Raw genomic sequence first — 23,313 nt, 5'->3', positions numbered from 1 at the left:
ATCAGTTACCTGCAAGTAATATACTGTAGATATTTGTCATGTTTAAATAACATAGGTTGTCTTTTAAAAAAACAAAATCACAAATGTTTTTGCTATGTTTTAACTCTAATGTTTTCATTCAACTACTTTAATCCCTCTTGCCTTAATAGTTTATGTCCCACTGCTCGTGCCACCCCATACTTCAAGTTGGTTTGGTGCTTAACTCAATATGACACATTTTGTCTGCCTGGCAACTCTGATTTAAAGGTTTACATCTAAAATGAGCTGGCATGATGACAGACAATTACCAAGCATCAAAAGGAGAATATGAGTGTTGGTACTATAAATTGGGAGAGTTTGTTATGGACAATATTGCTGCAGCCACACTTAGTCACATGGTAAAGATAGAGCTCAACCATATTTAAGAGAAGGGCTTAAAATGTGTTAATTTGACACAGCTCAGTAGCAGTTCTCTTTCTTATTCATGCTTAATTACTCTGATGAAAAATGCATTGAAAAAAATACGAAGCAAAAAAACAGAAGCAAGTAAATCACTGCCTTATTGAGGCAACAGTGAAACAGTGCTTTGGATTATAATTTACATTTTCAAAAGCTTCTGGGGGAAAAAAAGCCCTTTAGTGAGTGATGTAATACTAGTCTGCAATGAGGAGCACATTTATGAATTTGTAGATAAAAGTGTTGTCAACCAAACTACCAGAATTAACTATTTGCAAATGCTCTTTCAATTTATTAAAAGATGCATCTGCATTTACTTCTAAACAGATGGTTTCCAGCATACAAGATTTATTAACTATTGTTTTTCCCATCTTTTTGGCATTTAAAAATGGTTGGTTTTACTCTTCCAATATGATTTTCCTCCAGGAAAGAATGGTACTCTCCCTCACCACATCTGTCTCTTAGGGGGACAGCTTCATTGACCACTGAACTTAAAACTGAGAGGTGACTTGACTGAATTTGACCAGTGCTATTTACTACTTTTGCCTTCTCCATCTTTAGCGTGTCATCGGCCTCTGTTTCATTAAGTTTCTAAGCAATGAACAGTGCTTATATCATTACATTCATCTCAACTCATCTCTGTGAAATTAGGCTGCTTAAAGGTACCCTGTGGGTTTTTTAAACGATTGGATCCATGTTTTTAGTTTCTCATGCAGCAATGCGCCAACAAAGGCAGGAAAGAAGAACACTGCAAGCTAGTAAACATAGATGTGAATGATGCAGTTTGAAAACATTTAGGACAAATCACCTTTTGCAAATATTTTATGGGGAGGAAAATGCATTCAGCACATTTGTAAGAAATGCGTTTTGGTGAGTGACAAAATATGAATAGAAACTTTTTTGTTTACAAGAAAACTCCCCAGGGCACCTTTTGGAGTGAGATGTTGTCCTTGTAAACTTTCAGTAAGAAATGTTATCTCAAGAGAAATATTTAAATTATTGTATTTAGTTTAGTTATACATATTTTCATGTTTTAAGTGTGGTATATGAAAGCCATTTTTCTTAGATTTGTTTTTGCAGAAGAGCCTGGTCCTACCTTTGCCACCCATACAGTTTTAACATTGAAAGTGTAGCCCGGCACTGGGCCTTTATGGGAAGGTTGGAGTTCCAAGGCCAGATGTCCCAGAAGAAACACATTTCAAGGGAAGTCAATTACATCTAATTATATAGACTGCGGCAAAAAGATTTGTAACACATGAGCTTGAGCTGCCCTGAACTAATGGTAAATATACTACGCAGGTGGCTACTGCTCATGTGATCAGGTTTCAGTTTGATGGAAATTTAAACTTGTTTTTTATGCTTCATACACAGCTTAAGGTCATCTACCAGCACCGGTACTGGTATAATGCATTTAGTCTCAAAACAACTATTTGTTACAGATGTTTTGTAAAAGGCTTCCAGTCAAGAAAAGATTTTGGGGGAATTGCAAATGACGTTTGGACAAATTATTCAGTGGTATGTATACCCATGAGACATAATTTGGAGCAAAGCCAGATTTACAGCAGAAGTCCTTCTAGCATGTGGAATTTAAATGAGCCGCTACACTGCTCTCCTATGCAAGTGGGAGGATGACTACTGTGTTCTTGGGCCAAGAAAATGAAGCCAGTTTACATATATGCTTTAGATTTGTATAGTTTGGTAACTTGTATCATAACTACGTAACATCGTAACCTTTAAATCATCTTTATTACACCTTCAACAATATTTGCCATGTCATCTCTGTGATGGCAGTTTCCCATCATCAGCCCAGAAGGAATTCCCTTGATTACAGGAAAAGGTCTGTAGGCCTTTGTCACATTAGTCTCACAAACAAGATTATATTTCTCTGGAGGTTAGATATCCTGTTCATATGCATGTCAGACCCAGGTCCAGTTTTAATCAGATTTCAGCAGGGATGCAGGGAGTTTGGCATAAGTGTATGCAAAAACCTGGGCCATGACAGTTCTCCCTGAAGCCCTTAAGTAATTTGGGTGATGGCCCACAGGATTTTAAAAAGAGCTGAAAAAATTGATCTGTGTATGGAAAATCTTACATTTTAAATTTAGTAGGTTACTAGTGTTTCTTTAGTCCAGTAGAGACAGGAACTTTGTGGTGGGCCTCATGCGGCCAAAGTGTGGAAATGATAAATGATATCATTAATATGGTTTGTTTTCATAATTACTGTTAAAGCCTGAGCGCTGGCCTGTAAAAACATCCGTACGTCTTTTGAAGTTCATTAAGGGTTGTGTAATTTGACCGGAATTATTTGGACCTTTTTAATGTTCATGTTTCCCCTCGAGAGGAACTGGGTAATATTAGGGATATTCAGATTGCTCAATAGGGCCCATCTGCAAAGCACCAAGAGCAGCTCACAATTATAGTTTCCAGCAAATGGCGTTTAACAGCAGTTGGAGATTACAGCTCCTGCTGACAGTGTAATTGCTTAAAATGAGCTGTGATGAGGACTTGTAGTGCAGAAAGTAGAGTAATAGAAAATATGTTGTCAATTTTTGAGTTTTGACATTTTACAAACTGAAGGCCATTTACAAACAAAATACATTGTGCATGTGCCTTATTTTGTCCTCAAGTGACATGGTGGTGCTCCAAAGCAAGCTTAGAAATCTTCTTTAATTGTGTTTAGGCTACCTGCGTCATTTGAAAATTAGACACCGTACATGCTTTCTTTAATACACATCTCTGTTTTCAAATCCCTAGCGCTTTTGTTTATTTTTCAGATTTATTGTGCATGTAGATACTTTTGCCCAAAAAACAAAAAAAATGTAAATCGTTGTAGTTCATGTATGCGTTGAATAATTAGTGTGGACATCTCCATGTGAAATTAAACTAAGCTCTGGTCTATGTCTAAGAGCTCAATGTGTGTAACAGGAGATTGGTCATGGGGATGAAAGGGTTTTGTAGTAGTCAACTTCAACTTATTTCTTCTTGTACACTCAATGTGGCCCCTCTTGAGTTACTTGATATGACCTTTTGATCTGAGCCCGTTCTAAATTAAAAAGCAATCTGAAAATGTCAAGAGCTGTCCAGGATAAAACAATGGTCATTCTATATACAGAGCCCCTATGGAACCCGGAGTTATTAATAGAACCCATAAGGTCTCCATCTACTATCTTCATATCCCAATGGAAATCTCATGGAAGGAGTTAGCAGCAATCTTCAGTTTTATCAGCTTCACACCAAACTATTCACATCCAGGACAGTTTTTCTATATTTGGTGTATTTCATTTTTTTCATTAGGTGGCTGTCATTTTAAGGTTTTCAGCTCCAATGTGCTGGTCAGTGATGTGATACTGATACTATTGATTTAAGCCATTACTGCCTTCAAGCTTCCCCCTATAATGAGGAGACGGATAAAGCCTGAGATAAAAGTTATTGTGTGTGTTTTTAGGAGTTTTGTTCTTGTATTTGTAGCAGTAACATATATTGGCAAGGTTGAACTCAGGCCTTAATGAAAGACCTACCAGCTAACATTGATGTAATGTTGCAAAATTACGGGCACATTTTTTCTTCTTCTTGACATCTCGGTAAACTGCTCCAGATGTTGAAGATGAGGTGTGATCAGCAAAGACAGAGAGGAACTGGCTGGACAGCAGTTACAGTGGATCATAACACTCTCAGGAAGTCTTTATTTTTTTACGAGACAAAGATAAGGACTTGGGTTTACAGAGGAGAGCCTTTCTGGTTTTGGCTCAGCCTGGTGCTTGATCTGGGAGTTTTATGGCCGCTGAGTGCATTTGCCACTGATGTGGAGGTTCTGATTGATGCATTGCCTCAAGATGATTTGGGGAGGTGCCTCTGAGACTTGTTGGTTTGGCATATGGTCCAGCTAGGCCCTTTCTTCTGTTAGATTCCTTCCAAACTATTTTTAGGGCTTTACACCACCAGACCTCATTGCTCCTAAATAATGGGTAATGCATGTGAATTAGGGAACCCCTTTTTGAAGACTCCTTAAAAACCCCAAGTTGTTATTCCGTTGCAAAATCTACCACCTACAAGACAAAGGATTTCTACTTTGGCTTCCGAAGCAGAAATCTATATATGTGATACATACATTTTTATTATCAAACAATCAGTTACACACTGGTCTAATCTTGTGACATTGTTGTGGAGTTATACTGTGGATGCTACTGCTTAATTGTGGTTTTGCAACCCAGGTGTTGAATCTACAATCCACTAAATGGGAAACTTGGGATGTATGACTGTTAGCAGCTTCTGTGTTAAGGTTGTTGTAGTAATTCTTTACTTTCTGGTTAAAATTGAGATATGTACAGTAATTCTCGCTGACAGAGTGTGAACATGTTTTAAAGTGGCAATACAAAACATACTGTATATTCTTCAAAAATGTCATTGTGTCATCTAGTAAAACATTAAACATGCAATCAAATGTATGTAGCCTCCATAGTATAGTCTTCTCTGACAGAATGAGACCCTGAGATCTTTTTGGGCCTGTGCAAGTCTTCTTTCACAAGTCAGAAAACACAAATGAAAAACTTGAACGAGTAAAAGAAAACAGCCTGTGGAAGTTTGCAATCAGAAAGCACAAACTGGATAATCTCTGTCCCAATACCATCCGGAAATCTTACCTTTGATTCTCTGGCTCGCAGGGAGCAAATGGCTTACAGAGATTGCACTATAAATCCTTCTGATCATCAGCTCAGCGGGGCCTTGTCTTCAGGACTAAGGAGACAGAGGGTGCAGACATGGAGCTTTGGAGAATCTTTTACTTGGATCCAACCCCCCCCCTAGCAGTAACAAAACGCATCTCTGACTGTAAATAATAAAAAGATGGAGTAATGTTGGCACACTGTGGATTCCTCAGGCAGGTTGGAAGCAAGAGCAAGTGTTCTGATGAGAGACAAAAAAACTATAGAGACAGAAGTATATTGAACATCAGTTGTTGCTTGGAAGTGGTTATGAAATGATTTTTGTGTGTAAGTCCCTGTATGTGTTTGTATGATGTCATAAAAATGGCAGCATTTCAATGGCTATAAAGATGAAACCTCCACATTGTTTATAGTTTATCAGGCCTTCATTTAAACTTATCCTAAAAGCCTGCATCCATTGTTTGTTTTATGACCCATCAACAAATATGCCCTCTAACAATTGTCTCTTGTATTGTATTGCTATACGGATTGTGTGTGCATAAACTTAATAAATTGGCAACTGTAATATCAATCTATGTATTATATTGGCAAGATTGGGAGATATTTCAGATGAGACCATAGATGAAGTTGCCCACTGTCTTTGTCACATGTACTGTACGTTGGTGGCCTCAGGCCAACCCAGTTGGTGACAGGACTGTTAAATCTAAGGAAGGCTTTGATGTTGTAATAAATTTCCTGGTTAGTAAGTCTGTGTTTAATGCTGAAATAAAAAGAAATTAACATAGTAATCATGCAGTGTGTCTACAAGCCAAATAAATGTTTTCCAATATAATTCTAGGACATAAAACAATGATTTAATTAGGGTTGCACAATATTGACAAAATGTGATATTGATTATAAATATTGCGATATTAATTTTGATATTTTTAAACCATAAAATTACAAAAGTTATGGGAAAACTCATCAAAATAGATTCACAACAATATAGTGCACAGTGAGACTTAACCAGCTGGACCACAGGTCGGTCGTGGATGAAAAATATTCAAACTTTCCGACTGCTTCCAATCTGCCTGCACCGCCTTTAAACTCTGTAAAGTTGCGGGATAGCTACCTGTGAGAAATAGATGCGGGATGGGATTTGGTACCGTTTGTCTAGTTCATTCAGAAGCTTCTTGAAGCCTTTTTTTATCCACCGTGTGGATGGGCATCATATCTTTGGCCAAATAGTACGTTATAGCATTGGTGATTTCGATATGTCTCCAAGTTCTTGTCGTACTTTGTGCCACTAGCAAAAGCTCTCGCTAGTGAGGCTTGTTTGGCTAGCTGGCGTATTAACTGCAACAGTGTTTTTTTTGGGATAGTATCATGCACTCATCGTAAAGTGGCTTGTGGTTTTTAGGTGCGAAAAGTTTGTTGTATTGCCTCTTGCACGGTTCACCACCATTCAACACGTTTTGCATAGTGCATTAGCCTGTGAAACATCTGTTGGCTTAAAGCCAAAGTATTCCAAGCTACCAAGGAGGCATTACTTTTGGCCATTAAAGTTTCCTGTTCAATCTCCGTTATTTCGTCTCCTCTCTGAGCAAACATTTATTTTCTTTCTTTTGATCCACTGACTCCCTCGCTCTCTCTTTAAGTCTTTTCTTTTTTCGCTTCTCTGATTCTTTCCATGTTTTTTGTCTATCTATTTCTTCACTTACACTGTCACTGTGTCGAAATATGCACACACGTCACGTGGTACGCTCCATAGGGTTCGTCACATAGTGGACCTGTGCAAGTGCAAGTGGCACAGTAACTGGCCAATGAAACATGATCATTATAGCGGTTCAAGCGGGCTCTAAATCAAACACAATTAAGCCACACAGCCAACGGACGGGACGCAGCGCTCCACAAAATAAACAAAATATCGCATACTTATTGCGACACTTTTGTTATAATATTGCACAACATGATATCGCAATAACGATATTGAGTCAATATATCATACACCCCTAAGTGTTATTCACTATGCTGCACTTTTCGGTCCCCTCATTCAAGTTTTCAACATAGAGACCCATTGCACTGGTCTCTGTTTGGTATTCCAAACTGATTTAAAGCATCTACAGAAGCCAATGCACAAGTGTGTCATTCCAGCAGAAGGCCTTCCACCCAGCCACCATTGCTGTGAGTCACCCAATGCTACATAACCCACAGCGTTACACTGCTTTGCCTTTGAGGTTTTGGGTTCCTGGTGGGATGAGGTTACTTTAGCTCCTCAGACACAGGAAAGCTGTCGGGGGCAAAATTAAACCCAATGGCTTCCTGCATCCAGTGAGTCAAGTGGTGATCAATACACTCTGGGCAGGATGCTGCCGCTTCACAATTTAATCCCTGCTCTCAAGCCATCCGGACTACAGCAATCCCTCAATGGAGCTTATTACTCGCTGGGTGCTCCAGGTGATATTGCCATCTGGGAAACGATTACTTTGCAGTTAAGGCTAATGTTTGCTTTATTAGTGCTTTCTTCGGACAGAAATTCTGGGAAGATATTGTATCGCAATTAGGAACACCACCTTCTTTATGATTCTTAAATCTAAACAGACACTTTAGGAAGAGATTGCACTACATTAGGGAACACGTTTATTTTGCTTTTAATATTCTTGTGTTGTGTGTGAGTGTGACACAACAGGCTTTCATTTCATTTGGTCTTTTGGGTGCTGCCATATGCCACCGGGTTTGTAATTGTTGTAATTGCTCTAACCACATTCATAGAGATGCGTATTTTCTTTCACTTTTGGTGAGACAGAAATTAACAAAAAGGAGTAACACAGTAACTGAGTGCCTCTGTGTGTAATTTCTCAGTGGAGAAAGGTAGGCTTGTATGACTCCATGTTACACAAACTGTGGGTGGTCTGTGTTTCATGTCTCAGGGTGAGTGTGTGCTCCATTTAGCAGACCCTCACCCCTTTTGACCTATGAATAATTTCACTCTTATAATAGAAATGATGACGCCATTAAGGCAGGACATTGTAACCAGGAAAATCATGCATGCCTAGTCAGTAACAAGCTATTTGGTAAAGCTCTTTTTTTTCCAATACTAAATTTAATTCTACCTATAGATCTAGATTCTGTCCATAACACATTTTATATATAACACTTAATGATACCTGAACTGATCTTGTACAGAAGTAGCTCCACCGCTCTATTTTTGTGTTGGTATATGAGTTAGATTACATGACCAACATGATAATAATTCACATGATATAATTGATTTGTATGTGCTCCTAATCTTTGATACAATCTTTTTGACAGTTATACGGAACAGAAAGTAGAGAAATTGGATTGCTGTTTAGTTGAAGTTGGTGTTTGAAAGTTGTCCCCTCCTCTCTGGCTCAAAGAGGAGGTGTCTGCGTTGGTCAAACAGATGCAGCACAAACGCACAGCGACGTGAATGGGCTACACACTGTTATTGGCTGGGGGTTACACACCCACGTGGCGCCCAAAGACTATGGGTGACACCCAGAAACATTCCGAACAGCAAAATTAGAAGAAATTAAGAAAATCTAGGTAGAGGGCAGGGTCTCTCTAGATACAGACACCGCCACACACTAGTAGGTCAATTGATGATCGAGAGGAATTAATTCTGTATGCGTCTATTAGGGCTGGTCCGAATACCATTTTTTTTTGAGCTTCGAAGCTTCGGTAGTAATGAGCATCAAATATTCGAAGCTTCGGAGAGAGGGGGCTGAACATATTATCTCTAATAAAGGCAGGAATCTCTATGTGTCTGTTTGTTTGCATTTTGAGAACCTTTCATCCAAACGACTTCACAAGGGAGTGCAGTGTCGTATTTGGTGCAATATAGATAGACAGGCCAGACGCGTTCAGAATTAATAAACTTTTAACCTCTCAAGGATCTACGTCTCGTCAACGGGACACTTTGTGACTGGGGCGTCGCTGTAACCTCGATAAAACTTCCACTCATGAGCGTTTTTATAACTTTAAAGCATTAAATCTTTAAAATATACAGCCATGTACACAACAAAATAAAACAATTCAGCTGTAATCTGCGCAGCCGAGAGGGCATGCATACCTGTTGTCATTGTCCTTTCAGCAACAAAGTGGTATTTTGACCAAAACTTGATTTTCATAAATCCCCAAGAGTCCGAGGAAATGTAATATCCAAGCTTTATATTCCAAAACGATCTCTTCGCCTCACAATGTTGAAGTTTCTGGCCGAATCACAACGGAAAAACGCGAAACAGTCTTCCATTTCCGCACTTGTTATCACCGCTAGCTTCTCTGCCCAGCTCGCTAAATGCTCGAAGTGGGCGTCATCGTGTACCGACAGTAGCTTCTTCTTCTTCTTCTTTGTAGTTTATTGGCGGTTGGCAAACCAACTTAAATGTGCATTACCGCCACCAACTGGACTGGAGTGTGAACGAGAGATAAATGCAGAAAATAAATAAACCAAAATTAAATTAAATAAAAAATAAAAAAAAACGAATATTCGAATGTCAAATTTTCAAATCAAATACCAACCCACCGAACGAATATTTGGGTCCAGCCCTAGCGTCTATACATTGTTTTATAGGAAAATGCAGATTGGTAAAAAGTTTAACCTTTTAAATCTTACTTTTAACCTTTTTAGAGTGGTAAAACAGGACTGCACCTGCTTTTGGCCAGGGCCAGGCCTGTTGTTTCATTGGGTTGTTATCAAAATTTGAGTCAAGAACTGAAACATGTCGTTTTTCATTACACTGACGAAGACAATAAGAGACCTGAAATCCATGGACAAGGGCTGGATTACGGCTCCAAGACGTTTATAAGTATGAAATAAAAAATTCTAGAGTAAGGTTGACAGTTTTCCATCTCTCAAGTAAGCTGAATGTTGACAGTACCTCAGTCACTTTGGATCCCAGTGTATAAAAGCTATGCAAACATAAGGCCTGCTGCGTTCCGCTTGCATGCTCAAACCCCCTGCAATATGGCTTTGGCAATGGATGGAATGTACTCTCTTATTTCTCTCTGTTTTTCTATCTTGCTGGTTTCAGAATATTGATACTCTTCAAGAACACTTATGCCTCTACATTTCGGGCTTTCCAGCTGCACCTCACATGTGCAATTAAGTTGTCAGAGTAGCCTCAGCCACTACTTGCGCTGTTCTTGGAGGCTGGTGCTTACATCGTTTAAGGGGTGCTTATGTCTTGTAAAATGTGCTTAATATTGTGTATGAAATAATAGGTAAAGCTCAGAACAGGGATGGTTCAGTTTTTTGACAGATGAATGGCAGTTTATGTTAAAATCCGGTCCTGACTACTAGAGTTCAAATTCAAATAAAAAGAAGATATAAATATATTTATAGGATACTCCTTTTCTTTACCATTTCTAAAGATTGTTAATTTATTTCATATCATATGTAGGAAAGTAACTGGTTTGTTTGAGTGGGTTAACTACATAACGTATAACTGAGGCCTGGTTATTATTTGGATTAAAGATTAACAGGTAAGATTAAAGTGTTTGGGAATTCCCCCATGTTTTATAGTAGACTCAAGGTGTGTGTGTCTGTGTGTGTCTGTGTGTGTCTGTGAGGGGTCTGTGTGTGACTGTGAGGGGTCTGTGAGGGGTCTGTGAGGGGTCTGTGTGGAGTGTTTTATTGTAGCTAATACATTGCAGTTACTAGCAGTAGGGGATAGCTGTGCCAGCATAAGCAGCATGCCTCACATGCTCAGCCTGGGCTTGTGGTTAGCTGATGGAGACATCTGAAGGACCAGAGCCTCTCAGATCTAAATCAGGAACAATTTCTCCCTCTTTCCCATTATCTTTCTGTGTCTGCTAGCCCCCCCCACACACACACACACACACACACACACACACACACTTTCCTGTTGTCTCACTCCTATTTTTCTTCTTTTCTGGCTTGACTTTTTGTTCTCTAAGTGATGTTTCCCTCACTCTTTGCTCTCTTTCATTCTCTTTCTCTGTCCTTTTCCTTTTTTATGTTTTCTCATTTTCACCAGTGAGAAAACACTGGTGTGTCAGGTGCAATAATACTAAAAGTGCAGGTCACCAGCAGGAACATGGTATGTTAACATCAAGCATTCACTGGGCAGAATTTCAATGGGCAACAATTAAAGTGAAATGACACAGCAGTGATCTAGACTGTTCAGCCTGGTTCGAAATTCCATCACGGCACCTATATCTAGCCTGTCTGAATTTCTTGTTGTTGGCTTTTAATAAAGTCTTGGAATTATAGTAACTATGATTTAAAACATTTAGTTTGAACAAAAATTGTGGACAATTCTAGCGAGGATGAAAGAGCACTGACCTCGGTGCTCCCTCTGCTTTAAAATGTCTTACTGCTGACCTGCTTGCAAAATAGCTATATTTTGTAACAAAGAAACCAATTACATGCATCATGCAGGCTTTAAGATTTACTAGATTAATGGAGAATTATGCACACTTTAACTGGAGCTAAAATAGCTACTGTACCGTAAACACAAGATTGGTTTCTGGTGGTATTACTCAAGGTTTAACTAAAGAAAATGTCTTGGGGTTTAAACCAATACTACAGAATGTAATAGCTCCATAGTAGAGCTGAAATTCACTTAAACTGGTCACATATAGTAATGGACAATAATGGCACTGAGTGGTCCATGATACTAAGATGCCGTAGGATGGGTCTTTGTCAAAACCTCCATACAGTGTTAAAGAGGTTTGAGAAGGGTACTATAGCACTTTACAGTTAAGGTGGTTTTACTGTGTACAGTGTGCAGATATTTTACTGTCCCTTACTTAAAGACCTATACAGACAATTGTATCCTCTCAGGCAAAGATAATGCAAACGGCTGTCCGAAGATGTCCATATGAAATGCTTTGTATTAGAGCTGGGCAATATATCAATATTATATCGATATTGTGATATGACACTGGATAACGTTTTAGATTTTGAAGAATCGTAATATCGTTGCATGGTAAGTTTTTAGTCTTTTCCTGGTTTCAAAGGCTGCATTACAGTCAAGTGATGTGATTTTCTGAACTTACCAGACTGTTCTAGCTGTTCTATTATTTACCTTTAACCACTTAGTCATTATATCCACATTATGATGGTTATTTATCTAAAATCTAAGTGTGAAGATATTTTGTGAAAGCACCAATTGTCAACCCTACAATATCGTCGCAATATCGACATTGAAGTATTTGGTCAAAAATATAATATAGTTAGATTTTTTAGTTAGATTTTCTCCATATCGCCCAGCCCTACTTTGAAGTCAGACATCCTTCTGTGGCTGCCTCTGGGTCTAGTCCATAACTGGGATCCCTTTTTGTCTTTGTTGTTATTCTGGGCATGTTGGAGGCAGATATTAAACATGTGGAGGCACTCTTGGCAGAGGCCTTGAGCATGACATTACCACTGCTGTCGTTGTGATTCCTCCCGCTTTAGAGTGAAATAGTTTTGTAATTGTGCATTCTCCTTTTGGCGTTTTAGTCTTTTCCATGTTCCTGCTCCCCTCTTTTTAATGAACATATTATATTTTTGGACTTCCGAAAGAAAGATGGCCTATACTTGGAAAATTAACCTCATGCTTTCATTAAAACGGTTTGCTTCTGGTATTACTGATCTTGTACACAGCCTTTTGAAATGATTCTAAAGAAATCCCACAAGTCTGTCTATTCTCTGTTGTGATTGCAGTCCTTGTATAGGTATGAAGGTTTTGAAAAACACAAATTACAAATAATTAATTTGACTATAAAGAAAATAACATGAGTTTCAAGTTAACCAGGATGGGATACATAATTTGATGGACTGTCTTCCCCTTCATATGAAGTTAAGGATATTTTGTTTATCTTATGGTTAATATGCAGTATGTGCTGAATAATTGAGGTGTGTGGTTTCACAAAAGAAAACTAACTTAAAAAAGACTTTTATATGAGAATCACAATAGCTTTACTTTTGACATTAAAAAGCAGTACATTCATTTTAGCTGCATAACGGTACTTAAAATCAGCCATCTTTGCTGATCTTTAGTTGCATTTGACCATGCACTGCTGGATTTTTTTTTTTTTTTTATAGAAACACTACATTTCACATTTCAACATCATATGAAAGTAGCCTTTTCTTTGGGTTGAATACTTTGTAAGCTGAGCTTTTTCAGAAACTACTAAGTTACACTCTTCCTCAGTTACACTGATCTTACACTGACTCTCTTATTTGATCAGAATAAAACAAGGCTAAGGAATACATCAGTTCAGTTGAAGTACTAAAGCACATTGTCTACATTTCAGGACTGTAATATTTCATTAGTGCAGTATATGTGGTGAAAATGGGGATTTTCTTTGCCAGTAGTGGATTTAATTACTTGGAGAGAGGAGAAAAGGGAGAGAGCGAGAGAGAGACCACATTTTTGTAAGGAGCTGTTTTCATTGAGATAATTATTCAGAATGTCACACGATGTGATATTCATCTGGGCTCATTTCGGCCTCTAATCCCTCCAATCTGCCATGGATTCCAGCTGCACGGCTCTGCTGTGTTTTTCAAGCGTGGGTCTTTATATCTAGGCCGTGTGGTACTGTGCACATGTATTTGTGTGTGGTGTTGTCTGTAAGTAGTTGTTTTAGTATACATTAGTTGTGTGTTGTTTTTTTGTATACAAATTGCAGAGCATAATAGTAATATTAAGAACTTTTGCTCATTTAGTCTTTTGAACGTGATGGTGAGTGTGTGAAATTCTGTCCTTACAGTTTTGGCTGGCCGCAGCCTTCTCTAGTCTACCTCCGTTTGAGGAGAAAATGAAACCACTGTCTTTAATCATGGTGTAATGGCTTTCTGCATTTGTTACAGTTTCATTAAAAACCCATTAGCAGCTAATTTTTAGTTGAGCTGATGGATGGGTTTAAAGCCAAGGGACGTTAAAGAAAAGGTAATTTGAGTCAACTGCGATGAGCTCTGTTCTCTTCAGTTTACATTCCAGTGGAGTCGTCATCAATGGCTGCATACCATTTGACATTACTGGAACCATCCCAAACTGTGACTGTATGTTTGAAAACAGTAAGCCACTTTTCACAACTCATTCCTTTTGGTGCCAGCAGGAAACCATTCTTATGAGAACCAGAGTCATCATTGTTAAACAAGCTTCAGACTAGCTGGTTATAGTTGGGATGAGAAGTTCTAGAATAAGCGGAAGGATGAAGAAGGTGACAAACTAGAAGCCGCTGTATAAAAAGGACATAGATTGTTGATAAGGAAGAGGAAAATAGGATGATTAGTAGGAAGGAATAAGGACAGGTGAAGGAACAAAAGAAGTAAGAGCAAGATGAAATGAGGAGGAGAGAGGACATCACGTAGCGCTGAGAACAGAGGCGCTGCTTCAAGAGCAGACCAGTGTGTTCTCTGCTGAATGTAGGGTGTCTGTATCACATCAGCAGTGTTTGTTTACAGTATTGTTCTGGGAAAACAATCAGAGATCCATCACATCCACAGTGTCTCCCACAGAGAGGTTTTCTATTATTTTGATTATTATCTGGCAAAATGTCTTCTGTGAGTGTTTTTGTAGAAGAAGGGAGGTCTGATTGCTGGATCCTCCCTAGGGCTTGGTGCTCTGTGGGCCCTGACATGGGGGACAGGGCCTCTACTCGTCAGACCCAGTGAGTGTGTCTGTGTTTGTGTGTGTATATGAGTGATTTGGAGGAGAAGGGGGGCCTGTCTGAGATAAGGAGCTATTGGGTTTCCTTCATTTATTTTCTCACTCCGTAGGCGTTCGCCCTCCACTGCCTGGCCTCCAATCTCCAGGCCTGCTGCTTTGATGTCAGCATGAGTTCGCCAGCAACCTGCAGAGGAAAAACAACAATAACAAAGAGTGTGTTTATCCAGCAATGGTCTTCTGTATGCACCCATTAATCTGGTGAAACTGTGTGAAATTGACCAGTTTTAAAAATGTTTGGCTTTCAAAGATCAGGCAGTTGCAGGCATGCAGGGTAGTCAACTGCTAATCCCTGCCAACAATTTATTTTTCTTGTGTGTTCAACTGAAATTGAAAAATTGCTTTGTAATTTGTGGAGGAAAAAAAGAAAATGTCATATTTAATTTATAATAATAATAATTTAAAATAATATTTAATAAGAATTGTGCATTGGGCAATAAAAACAAACTGTGGCAATTTTGTTTTGTTTTAGGCCAACATATGTCAAAATGAATGCCTAAAATGACAGGAAATTGCAGGAAGACCATTATTCTGTGTCGTGTCCCCCCACACACACACACACACACACACACACACACACACACACACACACACACACACACACACACACACACACTTTACACTAAGTAATGTATATATTATTTCCCGGAGGCTAAAATTATTTTATTTAAGTGTATGTTAAACTTACATTTGAAACTGTTTAAACAGATGCCTGGAAAACATTAAAATAAAATTCAATTGGGCAAATTCAGTTATAATGATTAGGTGTCATCACATCGCGCTGTTCAAATTTCTGCTTGCTGTGGCCAGAAATGGTGTACTTACAAAAACAAATTGCATTTTTTTTCATAGTAAGTTTTACTTATTCACATCACAATTTACATATAAATTACATTGCCAATGGCAGTTTAGTTTTTACTGGTTTCTGGTATCTGAGAGTTATAGCTCGTTTGTTTGTACTAGGGCAACTGTGACAGTATTTGCAGAGGTGCTGTTTTTAATAGCTGGAGGTGGTGGCAGGGTTCAGCTAATGTGTTGAGCAGCTCAGATGAGAGTCAACCCTCCAGACAGGCTCTACACACTGCCTCCTGGTCCCTGACTGAGCCAGACGTCTGCATGGGGACAGAGGTCAGGCCTGGCCTTCCTGTGCCCTAACCCTCCATGGGTGCCCACTTACCCTCTGAGTAGGGGGTCCCCCTTGCCTGTCACTCACGCTGCCAGGACCTGCTCCTTTTTTCTGTGCCTCCATTCTGGTCCCATTGTCTCCAAGTCTCTCTCACTCTTGCTGTCTCTTTACTACTCTTGGTCTTACAGTGTCTCACTTTCTCTCAGTCTGTTATTTTTTCCACTTATCTCTTTATCTCTCGTATCTCTTTTCTTTTTTTGCTACCGTCATCTTTGGTCAACAGCTGAGTTGACATGCCTGCAGGGGAAGCAACCCCCCCCTTTTCCTGGTCCTTCTGACTTTCCCTCCTTCTCTATCCCTCCATCCCTCCCTCCTTGTCCTGTGCCCTGCCGTGGCATTGGAGGGATCAGTTTACCCGGCAGCAGCTGAGGCAGGCTTCATTTGTCCCAGGGCTTCCCTCTGAAAAGGCATTTTTCGCCTCTGGAGAATTGCTCGCTGCCCACGGTGACATTGAGCGCTTAATTGCGCTACTTCCAAATTTGGCAGTCTTGTTCTTTAGTGGCAGTTTGAGTTGTTGAACTCAATGTACTCTTGGCATGCATGGCTAGGCACTCCTTTAGGTATAGATATGAGAGTCTACAGGGGAGGGGGACTGTTTATAATTCTAAAGTAGTGTATTGTGATGTAAACTAAAAACCTCAACATGTGAGCATGTCTCATTATAAACTTACCTCATCTTAAAAAACAGCCTTTTTTCTTTTTTATTGTAATTTCTACTTTAAATATTGCAGATGCAACGTTTGAAGTGATGACAAGTTAACAAATGAAGTGTGAATAATGAGCAACAAAATTTACATCGTATTATTTGCCAATCTTTATTCTTTGGAACCTTGATGAAGTATTTATTATTCTTCCCTTTATGTTTACCAATTCCCACCACTCACTGATGGGAAAAAAACTGCTTGCATAGTGCAGCTCTACCGCAAAGGCCCTTACTGAAGTAAAGTGTAAATATTTCTGCCAGAGCCTCTCTCGTCTCTTTTGGCAATTGCATGTTTACGTTACCGCACTGGGGGATACTTGCTTCTCTGTCTGTGTCCACAACTCAAATTATGCAAAGTATATTTAAAACCTAATCTTCATTACTCAACCACACAGAGGGAAAAGGGGTTCATTGTCATTAAATAGTGTTAGAACCAGGGAATGTGTGTTAATTGTGTGAGGTACGTGTATATACAGCATGTGACTTGCATGAAACGTATGGCTGTGGGTTTTCATTTGCTCATTTGAGTATGTGTGAATGAAGTGTGTGTGCATGGAGTTGCCAAATATATTTGGTATTGACACCTTTCAGTGTTTACATTTGTCAGGATAAGGGGTGGCTCCTGAGACACTCCGCCACGCTGATTACTGTTTCAATGCTAAACACATGTGATCGGCCCATTTTCTTTGTCCAGATTGCCTGACTCTCTTACCGTCCGGGCTGACTGTGAGAAGGTTACAGTGCAGCAGTAACCCCTAATTAATGCCATACTGGGGGTTAGGGTTTTTTTTCCTGAGGTTTTCTATTTTTTAGAATTGGTCTAATAATGTATTTGGTTATTTTTCTTTCTTCCTTCCATTCTTCTGTTGCAGGCGTTTGTCCACTGTGAATATGAGGTATTTGTTCAATCATACATAGTAGCTGTAGAGGAGTAGAACTTTAGCTATAGTAGTCATAGTATGTCTTTTGGGCTATGATATTGATGTAATAGGGTGTGCTCCCCTATTCTCCAAATTAATAATTTATGGTTGAAGAGGTGCTGGCTGTATTCTAAATTTGACAAATATTTCACCCCGGCGTGCAAAACAGATTTGACACATTTTAATCCCATAACCTCTGATAATGAACTATTTAATCAAAAGCTGTGAACATGCAAGTCCCTCTTAAAACTTGGAAACAAGACCGCAAGCCTCCGCTAAAACTTGGAAACACAATGACCAAGACCCTCTGGAGAAGGTGACAATCTGCTTGTTGAAATTTTACAAGTCCACAAAGTCAGTCTCTTTATTGTTAATGGAGCTTCTCCAGAGTTTGTTACTTGATGACATCAGATATGAGAGCCTTGGTTTTCTGCTTTAAGCTTTAGGAGAATGTTTGATCATATTGCTTTATAGGATAATGCTCTTTTTGTGCGTTTGTGAATTTACTAAGCTTAATTGTATCTACCCCAGCAGTAGATTTAGTAAAAGTCCTTGTCTGCCAATCCTGTTTTGTCCTCATGTCCCTATTGTTTTAATTGCACCTCATGTCTTAGCCATAGGGGCTGGAGGCACTATACAAGCTGAACCAATAAATAACCCCCTCATCCTGAATCTTGGCTCATTTTGTTTATGTTCAGGCTCATCTCTGAAGGGGATGTCCATTTCATCGTCATTTCTACACACATATAAACACACACACAGATCTTGTACATTCCTGGGCTTAACAGGCTGATGGTCTCTTGAGTGCAGATGACATGTGCTGTTGTGGAGGGAGAGGCCTTCACCCTCATCCAAGGACCAGAGTTTATTTGTAGAGCCCATGGATATGGTTGTTAAATGGGGATGGAAGGGAGGTTAGGGGGAAGGTTTGGTGTGAAGGGAGGCTTAAAAACAGTGGTGTATAGTAGATGCTCCCCCTAATCACTCCTATGTTCATTGTGCACACAGCCATGCAGGAGAAAAGATAATCATTTTTACATGCACACCAATAATTGGATTACCCTCAATAACCAGATAAAGGTAAAAGATTAGACTGGTAACCTTTTTCCCCATAACTAGAGTTTACATGATTGGTTTGGTAATCAATCTTGCTCATGTGTGCTTGCCAAAAACTAAAGCTCCACAGGGTAATAGACAGAAAATTAAGCATTGAACTGGTGTCTTGGCAGTGGTGAATGGAAATGGCATCTTCACACATGGACTGTTCTTTGAACCTAAAGAAAACTCTTGTGCCATCTCCCAACAAAATGTCACCCCATTTAGTATTAACTTTACTCTCTGACCTCTGTGATGCACGTGCAGTAAAAAGTACACTAGACTAAACTATTTACGTACAAACCTACCTATACTACTACTACTGTACACTAGTAAAATAAAGTATTACTTAAGAAAATATCTATACATGAAAATAGCTATCAGAGCAAATCTAAATGCACTGGTTCTGTAGAGCTCTGTGTAGAACCCTGTATTTACTTTACTACCTATCCTAACAGGCGTTCTTGTTTGTTTTTTCATCAGGATGACCACGAGAGCGGCTCTAGCTCCACCAGTCGCAGTGTCTCGGACAGCTCCAAGGCCGTGGCCAAGCCACGCCGCTTCCAGCAGGCTGCCCCCAGCGACCCGGACCTGCCCCCAGGTGAGTGATGGCTCTGGGGCCAGTGAGGCTATTCCAAATCCCTGCTCAGACAATGACCACCAAGGCAGGATCACCCTCTGTGGGGGAGGATGGGACCACAGAGTGAGGCTGAGATTAGGACCTTTTACAATACGGAGAAATATTTTCTTTTTTTCTTTTCTTTTCTACAATAACTAACAATATGTAAAGCCACCAAATAATTGGATTTAAATCCACTGGCTTGTTGTAGCCCAATACCTGCGGAGGTCGGTGGCAGATTCAAATCTAGGCAATACCTGTTTACACTGTGAGAAATGTTCTTTTTGAGATGAGCTGTGTAGCTCTGCATTTTTAACCAGTGTAAATCAGCCAGAGAAAGCGTGGGGGATGTGTCTGCGATAAATCACACAGTGATGGCTCTTATCAACAAGGCCACTTGACCACATGCCTCCTACAGGGCCATGGATTCCATGCCTGCCGGCCTCCACCACTTTACTGCACCTCACAAGGAATGGCCTTGTTTGATTGGGGCTGGATTATGGCCTTTTATAAATGTATGACTTTTTTAATCAATTTTATTTTTTTACCAATTTTTAACTGGCTTTTAGAAAGAAAGAAACATACCCAGACATTTTTCTTTGTTTATGCTGGCACAGAAAATATGAATATATATTTTTTTATTATTTTCCGGGTATTGCATACATACATGACATTGCCAGTTCTTTCTTGTTGTTGGTTACATAAAGTTGTAACAATACGCTTAATGTAATTAACATTGTTTGAAACCAACATGGTCATGATACTTGTCTTTCTATTTCTTGTTTCCTCCCATAACAATAAGAAAAAATATTAATAAGAAAGCACTTATTCCATACATAGATATGTAAATAGGTAGAAAAGCAGGAAATAAAAATGAATAGCTATACCATTCCTCTTTTTGTCATCTCAAGGTCTCCCTGTCTTTTCCATTTATTTTTTTATGTAATCTGTAGAGTAAGTTTTTTTTGTAAGGAAACCTTTATACAGTCTAGAAACGGTACCTTTGTTGGATTCACATGAATATGCCCTTAGAATTTCTTTCAGCACCGGATCTTCCAAATCTATTGGGTATTTTTGTTTACATTTATCAAAGTAATTCGGTAATTGCAAATACCTGCAAAAATAGAAATCCTGTTGATCTAAAGAAAACTCTTTTAAAGTTTGGAAGCCCTTTAGTTGCCCTTTGGTTTGTAAGTGATTAGGATGTTCGGATGCCTTTTTCTATCCATGTTTTAAATCGAAGATCTAGTTGATTGGGTTTAAAGTCGGAGTTATGTGCACTCCATCTAATTATCCATAATTTATCCAATAATGTATATTCTTAGTCTAATTGTGATCCAAACTTTGAGTTGAAACTTTAGCCATGGATTTTTCAATTTGTATAATTTTTACATAGGATGCACAACCTCAGTAATCTTAACTCAACACACAACCTTCTGAGACACAACATTGTGGAAAAAAAATAGAACCAAGAGTTCTAGGGCCAGGGGAAAATGTTTCCAGAGAAAACCGCAAAGGTGAGAAAGAAGGTGGCAAAGGGGAGACTAAAATGTGAAGCCAAGATATGGCTTTTAGAGAGGGAAAATAAGAAGAGGAGAGAGAAGGGGGCCTTAAGCTTAAGGAGCTAGGTCCCGGTCTAACACCCATCCAAAAGACTCACTCCCAGAGCCCTAGGATGCATGAATGTATGAACATACACTCCTGGCTGGTTGTATCTGGGGAGGATCAATTTCCAGGCCTGATGTTATGAGATAATATCTCTCCCCAGCTGTTAAAGCAGGGTGCCTCACACCCCAGCATCTCCCTTAGGGCCTGCCTCCAACAGATCCCCCAGGTGTGTGTGTCTGTGGTTTTTAGTGTATCTGTGTTAATTTGTGGGCACACCCCACAATGTAGTGAACCTCGTTTCAAACCATTACAGGCTGTAGAGACAACTCTGAGGTCAAAGGTTGCAGCACCTCAATAACAGCGAGGAAGCAGATGGATGCTGTAATCCCAGCCTTCCTAATTATAAGGTAGAGGTTAAAAGTTAGTTGAGATAAAACTAACCTGCTATGACTCAGACAGAGGATGTTTTCATAAGAATAAGATACAAAACAAACCTGTCATGAGTCTTTAATGTAGTTAAAGAAGTTAAAAATGTGGACACAGCATTTCATGGCAGTGTACTTGTGCAATTTTATAGACATTCATTAGTTTAGTGAGTACCTTATTTTAGACTTGTTATAGGGCACTGGTATAGATACAGATGTTGTTATGCTGAGTAGAATTTCCATTTTTGCTATTTCGCTAAGAAAATATCTATATTCTGCATGGCCTTGTAATGTTTATTATATTATGTAAGCCTATTGTATCTTTAAATATACCTAAATGCACACCGCTAGCCCCACTGTCTGCTACAGCAGGGATCTTCAACAGGGGGTCCAGAACAAAGTGTTAAAGTGTTAACATGAATCCAAGATATTATTAGCAAATATAAATCCCCACTGCTTACTGGCTTATAGGTAAGGTAGTCACTAAAGTAGCTATCCAGAGATAAAGGTAATCCTAAGGATTCACTGTGCCACATGTATGTTTAACATTAAAACATGATTAAAAAATCATGCCAACAATTTTTAGGCTGTTTGGCTTTAGGCCGCCTTACACGTTACTGTAGGCCCAATTTATTATGAAACTTCATTTTATACAACATACTGTATGTAGTAGGGGGTCCCTGCTCTCTGCCTCTCTTTCAGTTAAGGGGTTCTTAGTCTCGCTTTGCCATACCTTCCTCCCCAACGCTGCGGAGGAGGGTCTGGCCAATCCACACAGCAATCTGAGATGGGAGAAAAACGTGCTCTGGTTTAGTGGCATTTCTTTAAACCAATCACAATCGTCATGGCTGGCGCCAAGTGCTGCACAGAGCCCCGGTGCCGCTGGAAAATAGCCTTGGGAAGGAACTTGTTTTGGTGGAACACGTGTACGTTCAAAAGTAGTTTTAGTCGTGCAACAGAAAACTCCGATTGGACAGATAGTCTAGCTAGCTGTCTGGATTTACCCTGCAGCGATCTGAGGAGCAGTTAACCATAGTCCTCACAAATCCACCGGAGTTTGAAATTCCAACATAAAGGAAATGTTAGGTAATGGAAATCCGCTCGAAAAAAAGGACATACGGCGGAATTTCCGGCGGCAGCGGGGCAATCCTGGAAGTGGAAAGTCGTGGATATAGACGAAGGAGTCCTTAGCTTAAAAAACGTTGAAGACCCCTGTGTTACAGCATCTGTTTTGATAGCACCACTAAAGAGGTCTGAGTGTTATCACCTTTGACTCTTTTCCTGCTCATGTTAGCTACATCTTTGCTGGATATACCAAACTAACTTTTCTTCACTTTCCTTCGGATAGCAGAAAGTAACATCGCGATTGTTATGTGGAATAAGGTTGGCAAAATAAAAGGCCCTATGCTTTTCAGTGTCTATTATTTCGCTGTCTATTATTTTGCTAAGAGGAAACTCAATAAAAAGCCATTTACCAACACTATATAGTATTAAAGGAACACGCCGACTTATTGGGAATTTAGCTTATTCACTGTAACCCCCAGAGTAAGACAAGTCGATACATACCCTTCTCATCTCCGTGCGTGTTGTAAGGCTGTCTGACGGTTCCAGCATTAGCTTAGCCCAGCACAGATCCTGCAGGTAACTGGTTCCAACTAGCCTACTGCTCCCAATTGTGACAAAAGGGACAAAATAACGCCAACATGTTCCTATTTACATGTTGTGATTTGTATAGTCACAGCGTGTACAAAAAACAACGTAACATGAGACACAGCCATCTTCTAACAGTAAACAAACCGGGAACTATATTCTCAGACAGACTTGCTGCGAGCATATCACTCCGCCCAAGTACTATATTCTTCTGCCTTTTTGTACACGCTGTGACTCTATAAATCACAACATGTAAATAGGAACATGTTGGCGTTATTTTGTCACTTATTCGGAGCAGTAGGATTGCTGGAACCATTCACCTGCATGTTCT

At 39.5% G+C, this 23,313-nt stretch overlaps 1 protein-coding gene across 3 annotated transcripts in view; it reads left to right on the top strand.

Annotated features, from left to right (window-relative positions):
- vps13b (vacuolar protein sorting 13 homolog B) overlaps positions 1–23,313 on the top strand; it is a 372,345-nt gene that overhangs the window by 5,370 nt on the left and 343,662 nt on the right. For all 3 annotated transcript variants that reach the window (XM_028581593.1, XM_028581590.1, XM_028581591.1), the window contains exon 4: positions 19,164–19,281. In XM_028581593.1, coding sequence (XP_028437394.1) covers positions 19,164–19,281 — 118 coding nt within the window. The remainder of the gene's footprint in view (positions 1–19,163; positions 19,282–23,313) is intronic.

This window comes from Perca flavescens, chromosome 6 (assembly GCF_004354835.1).
Source record: "Perca flavescens isolate YP-PL-M2 chromosome 6, PFLA_1.0, whole genome shotgun sequence".
Classification (NCBI taxonomy): Eukaryota; Metazoa; Chordata; class Actinopteri; order Perciformes; family Percidae; genus Perca; species Perca flavescens.
The sequence above is the reverse complement of the archived record's forward strand: the minus strand, read 5'-3'. Positions and strand labels throughout refer to the sequence as shown.